Raw genomic sequence first — 8,883 nt, forward strand, 5'->3', positions numbered from 1 at the left:
AGCTGCTAATCTGTTGCCTAACATAAGCAAGCAGCAGCTGATCTGGCAACACTCATATGGTCCCGTTCGGTAGGATTGGCAAAGATGTAATCTAATTGAGATATTGTAAATTTTCACAAATGGCGTTAAAAAAACAACAAATATAGTTATAATTTTTCTTGTGAACTATGTAAGCAAATTTCACATAATTTGCAAATCCTAAAAGAGCCTACTTTCACATGAACTGTGAAGTTAGGAAATTATTGTGATAAGTAAGTAGCAAATAAGCATTCACTCTCAATCGTTAACCCCTTGATAATTATCTAAAAGATTTGAGGGTTATGAATTTAAGTTGGACATTCTCAATGAAATGGTAGTGAATTCACTAGTTGAATGTACTATATATGAGAACGTTTTAAAATATTGTTTATTCAACATATCATGAGAGAAAGTCCAATAATAGAATATGTGGCATCTTTTTATTTGATAACCTTAAACTCTAGTAATTTTTTCTTTGCTCATATGCGCTTTAATCCAACAAGGCGGGGCCTCCTAAATTGCTTCATTTTACAAGCATATCTCTGACCGGTTCGGATGGTAAAAATGGATTAGATTCAATATATCAAACCTTCTTAAAATGAATTTAGGCTCGAGAGATTAGTTTTGAGAAATAAAATTTTATTAACGAGTATTTTCTAAACAATTATTTAATGATCCAATAAAGCAAGTTTAATGTTTCCAATACACTAATTCTTGTATAATTATAGTAAAATCATCACAGATGTTTAGAGAATTTTGTTTAAGTGGTATTATCGAGCTCTGCTTTCGACAGCAATTACCAATGCAAGTGCGCAGGCTTCTGTGAACATCTTCCTAAACAAATGACTGATGATGTATGCACTTTATTCACGTGAGCGGCACGTGGAAATGCACTTTTCTTCCAAATTACAATTTAAGTTAATTCATTAATTTGTTGACTTAATTATCTCTAACCCTGAAATTTCACTTTGTTTGGACTTTTTATGGCCAATTGAGCTAATCCATTTAGTGAAATTCAAAAGTGACATCTTTGTTTATTCGGGTTCGAGAGGCCTTTGAGAATGAGATTGTTTGGTCAATACGAATATCACCTAGAAAAGACACCTGGAAAAGGTGACATTGGAAGTTTAATTCTTACTTCATCTAGGAAAAAGGGTTTTGGAAAAGGGACAATATTCGAGATTATTACTTGTATTTATTTATGTTTCTTTTGTAAAGTTTGTCTCGGCCTAAGAAAAAGTGAACAACGCTATTTACGCAACAATCATGCATGTCCAAAACCAAAAGGACCCATTAGTTCTTTGCTGAGGAAGGATTGTTCTTACGTGGACTTTTGATTGTGAGCGAGAAGGAACAATATTTCTTTATTCTTTTTCTGGGATAATTCGTGATTGGACATTCCTGGAGAATGATACATGATATTATCAAATGTGTATATAATCGGTATATTCGAAGGTATATGAATTATGTGTGGAATATGCATATGACTCCGTTTATTGAATGTCTAGTCAAAGATAGTTGCATCTATTGGTTATATAGGTTAATTGTAGTATTCACATTACTCTTTCCCAAATGCTTTTATAGCAGATGAAGATGTTCTATCGCCTTATGAAACGACTTTTACTACCATCTTAGTTTTATACCTTCTGCTTTTAAATATTTTAAAATTGGAATTTATCTAACAATGAACACATTATAATAGTTTGAACAGTTTAGGTGATTTAAATTCATAAAAAGTTATCTTGTAATATAATGATTAACATAACCGTTATATTTTGACGGAAAAGACGTAAATATTGGAAGTTTCAAGAAGTTGCCCCTTCTGTGGAAGTTTATTTTGAAGAAACATTGTTTGATCCGATGAATATGCTGTAACTCTATGAGCAGAAAGTACATCAAGTGCCAAGCATATACACTAGGAATCGACAATAGATATCGCTTCAAATTGTGCGCTGACTGTTTCTCTCAAAGCTAGTCATGAATGTAGAGAACCGCATAGTCAAAACAACATGAATGTAGAGAAAAGCATAGTCAAAACAATAAAATGTGTTTTTGAGTTCCTTTGAATGGGGGGGGGAAGAGAGAGAGAGAGAGGACGCACAGCTGTACTGGGATATTTGAGAGATAAAAGAATGATTTGGAATTGAAGGAAATGATTCTGTGAGCATCATGCCCTCAGGAAACTGGTTTGACAGATAATAGATAGAGTAGAACTGGAACTATCAAAGAGCATCCAATGCCCATTATCTAAACACAAAAAGGACAAGGCTTTTTTCTGATCCTCATATGGTCACTTGCAGACATTCATATGTATAAATTATATAATGCTTCCAACTTGGTGGTTCAGCTACCATTAAAATATTTGCTAGCCAGTTCCCTCTTTTTCCTGAACAAATTGATGCTGCTTCTATAATTCGCCTTTTTTCATTCTGTTCTCACTTTGAGGGTGTCATCAGTATGGTTCCAAAGAGAAACAATTAGATCTTTCAGGCATTATAATATGCTTGGCAGGAATTTGTTATTTTGTTGGTTTCTCAGTGTCTGTGTTGATGGTCCAATGAGATGCTCCAACATTACATGCTTTGCAACAGATGGTCTGAGAGTGTCATTCCAAAGTTCCCCCACTACACACACACCATCATATAAAAGGCTTAGTTGTTAATGGTCATGATAACATATCGTAATCACTCAAGTTGATGATGATGGTGACTAATGTCTGAGATATGCAGTAAAATATTGTCTTTGGCAGGGAATAAAATAGGCTATTTAAGGAGTGGTGTTTTGTTTTTCTTATTTTTCTTATTTTTAAGGGGAAGATTCTTTGTTTAGGGACAGTTAGGTATGGTTTGCAGTGTTAGGGCAATAGGAGACAGGTTGTTTTACACGTTTTAAAAGGTTTCACAGATCAGTCTCATCAATTAACGTGAACATGGAGGCGTGATTTTAATTTTTCACCTCTGTCTTCTCTTACTGGATCTTCAAAAACTAGAAGGGATCAAGACAAAGACCATATTAAAGCTATTACCATGATCCCTCTCTCTCTCTCTCTCTCTCAATGGATGTTCAAAATTCACAATGCCTTTATTTCACGTACACTAGATAATTTGATGAGACACAGGTTTGTACTCTTAAGTGAGTCTAAGAAAGTATACAAGTGTAGTGACTAAAAATCAATTCTTAAACAAGGAAAATGAGCATGCTTACTCCATGAAAAACTCTCGCAATAGCAAATCAATCACTAGCAAGCTCAGGTTGTTGTTAAATTGAGCCAACCTAAAAGATCAAACCCACGTGCTTTCTTGAGCGGATGTTCAATTTCATGTTGAAACATGAGGCTCAGTTTAAGTACACTGGATTCTTTGAACAATCAGATCATATACAGTGCTTAACTCTCATGTTTGCTTGTCACTTGACCTCCCTCCTTTGAAAGGACATGATCCTTTGCTGGCACGGGTTGGATTGTGTTTGCCTTGTTAGTATTTCGAAAGACTTAAGTTTCTTTGCTCTCCTTGTGGATGATCATTTCTCATAATTTACCTTCTCAGTTCCTTTATGTGGAATAACTCCCTTCCTGAGCTAAGATAACATTTCTTCTTTTTTGTTCAAAAGAGTAACTTGAGAATATCAATTAATTATTGATTATCATCGGATGTGAGGAAAAGTATTTAGAAAGCTTGATGTGTACATGTGAAGTGCACGTCTTATTGGAAAAGCCTCCTCATATTTAGTGGTCATTCATATCATACTCATATTGATGACTATGGCAAGTACTCGCAATCTTTTAGATTTACCATTCCACAGGAATTAATTTTCTCTTGAAAAGTATCTATAAATATGGTTCCATTCTCAAAGTTTCAAGAGTGAAACTATTGCTAGGGGAATTAAAGATTTTGGCCACTGTTCAGTGAGATTTTCAAGAACTATCTCAAATTCAATCACCTGTCAAAAAGTTGAAAACGGATGTGATTCGATCACTCCAAATCCCACGCGTTTGCACTGTGTTAATTTGTCGCGCACTTCACTTTCCAGGCACAAAGTTAGTGGCGTATGCCTACTAGCGACCCTGTATCCTTCCACTGCACCCATTAGGATCACCTATGTGGCGTAGATGGCTAGGATGCTCTGTCCATGGATCAGGCTTTGGGTTCCCCAAGTAATCCAACCGGCCCTCACTGAATATATGAGCACCAGCCTTAAACCAAACCCCCTCACCGAACTTGACCCCATTGCGGGACAAGAGCTCGGGGAAGACGCGCCTGCAGGCGCCGAGCGTAGCTCACCTTGCATGGATGACCTCGAGCTCATGGTTCTTAGCAAAGGTCTCCAGGTCAGATGACAGGCTGGCGGTATCCCATCCGTGGTCGCTGGGAAATTTGCGAGTGGTGTAGGATGGTGCCTCCCCAGAGAATGGGCCCAAGTACTTGATGCAGTCCGGCACATGCCATGGGCTGCCGGAGGTGACATGCCTCGGTTTGGCCACAAATTTGCGCATGCTATTGTCCTTTGCCGAGAAGGTCCGAAGCAGAGGGGGTGATTTTGGTTGATGGCATAGCAAAGATGGCATCAATCAGGAAAAGCATTGTTCGACTTCACATGTGAATTTTGGGTTTTGATGGGGTTTAGGATTTTTGCTTCCATATTATAAGTCATCATCCTGAGCATTGAAATGATTTAGCAGGTAGCGTGCTTTCCTCTTATGAGGTGCATAGCCATCCACGTCGATAATGTCTCTGATATGAGTGTCCCGGCTTAGGTTGCATGTCTTATGCTAAATCCATTAACAAAATCAACACCAACAATGCCACCAAGCACAGTTGGCGGACATTGAAGAACAAAACCTAGGAACTCCTAGGTATGCTGCTGAGGGGACAGGACTATCAGCTCGAGCTCACCTTTGTGCTGTACGAACATGTGAATCTTAAGAGGAGATGTCGCCGACTGAATTATGCATGTCTTTTAAAATTGAGAAATGAAAATTGACAGTCCAGCAAATCAATCTCCTTTTCTTGCCCCTCAACAAACGAAAATACCAACAGAAGCAACAGACAGATGAAAAGAACATGATAGTGAGTGAAGTACCTCAACACTTGATAATTGACATTTAAAGACAAATGAGCAACATTTTGTTCGAGCATTTTACATCCAACTGCGATAATTAAGAAGTCAATCACTTACATTACAGCTTTTGAGCATCCCTCAGATTAAACTTAATCATCAATCCATCCCTTTGGCAGTTTTGAGCATCCCTCAGATTAAACTTAATCATCAATCCATCCCTTTGGCAGTGAAGATTGAAAAATGTTACGCATCAGTGATTTCTCTTTCTTGCCTATCTTATGAGCACGGTGGCTCATAAAAACACCCAGTTTGAGTGCCTCCCTTCCTTCTTCAAGGGCTCTTTTTCTCATAGCTGTCAGCAAACTAGTCCCCTGGAGAGTGGAATCGCTGTTCTCTTGCTCACCTTCAGCTTTCTTTTCGGCATTAGAACCATCATCTGCCACATCGTCGCACTTTGGTCTGCATTCTCTACCAGTTTCAGTTGCATTAATGTACTCAAAATCTCCTGGACTGCCACTTCCCCACCACTTATTTGAGGCGACTGATAAGCCATTCGATGGAAATCCATGCTTGAATTCATCCAACACTGTCAGACTTTTTATCAAGCTTCCACTAATTGCACTTTGGATCTGCCCGCTTTGACCTTGCTTACTTTCCAGTTGCTGCAAGTTACGTGGCAGTACCATCCCCTGCACTTTCGATGTGTTGCTGCTACTTTGGTGATCAGACTTGCTGAATCAACAATAAATTAATATGAATACATTTTTATATAAATATCCACAAAAATTGCGGCTCCAGAATATTTGTTGTGATTCAGAACAATAATCAATCTAAGGTGGGTATATTGTACACAGGCAATCTGGGCCTGCTTCAGAATAAAATATGGATCAAGTTGCCAAACCCATACCTACCTTTGTTTACTTATCTTCGACATTAAAGCAAGGTCTCAGATTCTATATCTAGCAGCTAGATTCCCAATATGTTTGACATCCCCTGACAAAGAATCTGCAACACAAGCCAGAATTGCATCATCAGCATGCGCAGAGGCAAAACCTCCTGGTATGGCCATGATCACCATACTCAGAGAGAGAGAGAGAGAGAGAGAGAGAGAGAGAGAGAGAGAGATGGTGGAATGTGGTACCACAATACAACAGACTGAAAGGGTCAGTAAGCCAAGTTACAGTGTGCAACAATACAGTCTGTAAGGTGGAATGGGGTACCACAATTGGAATGGGGTACCACAATACAACAGACTGAAAGGGTCTGTAAGCCAAGTTACAGTGTGCAACAATACAGTCTGTAAGGCAAGTAACATTGTGCAACAGTACCATTCAGTTGTATAAACACGCCAAAAGTCCCCAGCTCTACTTCCATCTATAAATGACATAACGCAAAACCAGTTGAGCTGAACACTTTAAAAGAAGTGTTTGATGTTGACAATTAGAGAAAAATACCAACTTATTTATCCAGTCAAAAAACCTCTCAAACTCTAGATGAGACTAGAACTTTTCATAGGACCGGGGAAATCAAAATATCATTTTCTCAGTTCTTTACCCTGAGCTATAAGAAATTAGTTGCGCTCTTCCTCAGATGCGTTTATTTGATGCATCCAGCTCCAGCACGAACTCAAATTCATTGCTTTAGAATTTACTATCAACGGATTTTTGGCTTTTATGCTCAAATCATTGGAACATCTTTGCATTTTCGCATCCATGTTGTTAGAATATTTAAATATTAGTCTTCATTTAACAATTCAGACTTTTGGTTTAGACTTTCTACTTAATATCAAAGCAGGTTCAAATCTTTCCAAACCCCTTATTTGCCTCCCCAATGAGGCCTAAGTCCATACTATGTGTAAGGAGAAGTGTTGATATATTTAGATATTAAACTATGCAATCATCTAATGGCTAAAGCTTTTGGATTGGACAAAAAAAAAATTTCAGTAAAAAAAAAAAATACTTCACATGTATTTCCCTTCAATCAGAAATTACAATTGAGATAGAATCAAAAAGTTTTCTCCTAATACAGCGAGAAATTGAATAATACCATTTGCAGCTAAATCATAGTTCAATGATCAACATCACCACTTCCATAGTTTTGAAAAATTTGCCTATACCAATGTCACACTTGGAGCAACTTTCTTTTCCACGACAATTGGCACAGAGGAAGTAGCTGTTCTCAATAAATCTATCGGCTTGTCTGAATATTTCTCAGAAAGTTTTCTCTTTTTGAGAGTATTGCTCATTGATTCGTCATATCTAGTAGAAGGTCATGTCAAATCTTTCTTGTCCTTAGAATCTTCATCCTCAATCCTACAGACAAAATCTTTGGATGTATGAAATACGATTGATTTGAGAAGCACTTCATCCTTTTCCACCAGCTTCTTTTCCTTTGTTGCATCCACATCCACAGTTGCATGTCTAGACTTCATTGATTCAAATTCATCAAGTCCGGCAAGAATATCCATCTCTCTCTTGCTATCATGTGTCTTATTTTCCAAGGACTTCATCGCAATACCCATCTCTTCAGCCTCCCTCCTCCTTTTCTCATTCTCCACCACCTCATCCTGCTTACACCAGGGCTCAAAATTTCTCATCACCCCAAACTCCACAACATAATCTGAATTCTGCAGATCGGTTTTGATCGTGGGCTCAGCAGAGCACTTGGTGCATTTGAAGTAAAATCTGAATATCTGAACCCCAAAATACATCTCGTTTATGACGACCTCCTTCCTGGAATTGAACTTGGTCCCCTTGTAGATGTAATTCCCGCAGACGTTGCATCGGATGCTCGTCGAAAGCATCATCCGAACCTTAATCTGCTGACTCTTGGGCGTCCCAAACCTAGGCAGCTCCGAGGGGTCGAAACCCAGGGGGTAATATCTGTTCAACACCTTTCGTTCTCCCATCTTCTTCTTCTCTCAACTCCAAACCAAGACGAAGAACGCAAATACGACGATGCCACAAAATCGCTGCCCCTCTCTCTCTCTCTCTCTCTCTCTGAAAAATTGATTTCTAAGGAAAACGGGCGAACTGATTTCACTACCTTGATTTCTCGATTAGGGTTCTATGCCCGGATCAAACCTTAAACCCCACGAAACTATCCGAAACAAACTGAAGAGCAGGAGAAAAAGGAGGAAACGAAAACCAACAGACAGTGCTAAAGTGCGTACCGAGCCGGCCCAAACAACGTAGGAGATGACGAGCGTCCGAGAAAGAAAAGAGGGAAAAACCAGTCGGGAGCTTCGCTCACCTCGCGGTGCCGCCCCGCGCGCGGCCCATTCGCTTTCGCCGGAGATCGAACGGCGGCGTTCCAAAGGCGGCCGGAGGTCGGCGGTGGCGTGGCGTCTCGGGTGATCGGAGCGATGGACGGAGAGGGATGACGACGGAATTGGGGGCAAAAATACAGAGGGAGAGCAAAAGCGGGCCGGAGAAATTTCAATTTTGGGATATTTATAGCACCTGTCTAAGTTTGGAAACAAATATTAGACGTTCGAGTATTCAGTAACTTCTCTGCTTAATTAGCAATTTTCAATTTATAACTTCCTCCTCTAATAAGTAAATATGCAGATAATAATGTAGCTCGAAATTAATAAAATACATGCACGGTTTAATTTTTAAAAAAATTACAATGACATTTTTAATTGATAATAGAAAATTTGAAATTTCATTCGTTTTCTGAACTCACGATACCAAATAAATTACCTATAAATAAATTTGAATAACAATGCATAATGACTTTTTGAGCAGCTTAAGGATTCATTTACTATCTATAAATAGTCACATACATATAACTTGTTACATGAAC

At 38.6% G+C, this 8,883-nt stretch overlaps 2 protein-coding genes and 1 pseudogene across 3 annotated transcripts; all 3 read right to left on the reverse strand.

Moving 5' to 3' along the window:
- Nucleotides 1-3,960: 3,960 nt before the first annotated feature.
- On the reverse strand, nucleotides 3,961-4,598 carry LOC120286696 (annotated as a pseudogene).
- A 476-nt stretch (nucleotides 4,599-5,074) lies between these two features.
- Nucleotides 5,075-8,517, reverse strand: LOC104442101. 2 transcript variants are annotated; one of them, XM_039303219.1, is made up of 4 exons: nucleotides 8,329-8,517; nucleotides 5,988-6,081; nucleotides 5,295-5,808; nucleotides 5,075-5,243 (listed from the first exon to the last, which is right to left on the reverse strand). In XM_039303219.1, the coding sequence occupies exons 2-4, from the start codon at nucleotides 6,008-6,010 to the stop codon at nucleotides 5,226-5,228; spliced, it is 555 nt and encodes a 184-aa protein (XP_039159153.1). In that variant the 5' UTR covers nucleotides 6,011-6,081; nucleotides 8,329-8,517; the 3' UTR covers nucleotides 5,075-5,225. The 2 variants fall into 2 exon arrangements, with proteins under 2 accessions (XP_039159153.1, XP_039159126.1); XM_039303192.1 differs by having other exon boundaries at nucleotides 5,075-5,808; nucleotides 8,249-8,516.
- On the reverse strand, nucleotides 6,088-8,242 carry LOC120285891 (splicing factor YJU2-like). The gene has a single exon (XM_039303258.1). It carries the CDS (start codon nucleotides 7,982-7,984, stop codon nucleotides 7,346-7,348), a length of 639 nt encoding a protein of 212 aa, XP_039159192.1. The 5' UTR covers nucleotides 7,985-8,242; the 3' UTR covers nucleotides 6,088-7,345.
- Nucleotides 8,518-8,883: the final 366 nt, after the last annotated feature.

The sequence above is a fragment of the Eucalyptus grandis genome, chromosome 1, assembly GCF_016545825.1.
Source record: "Eucalyptus grandis isolate ANBG69807.140 chromosome 1, ASM1654582v1, whole genome shotgun sequence".
Taxonomy (NCBI): Eukaryota; Viridiplantae; Streptophyta; class Magnoliopsida; order Myrtales; family Myrtaceae; genus Eucalyptus; species Eucalyptus grandis.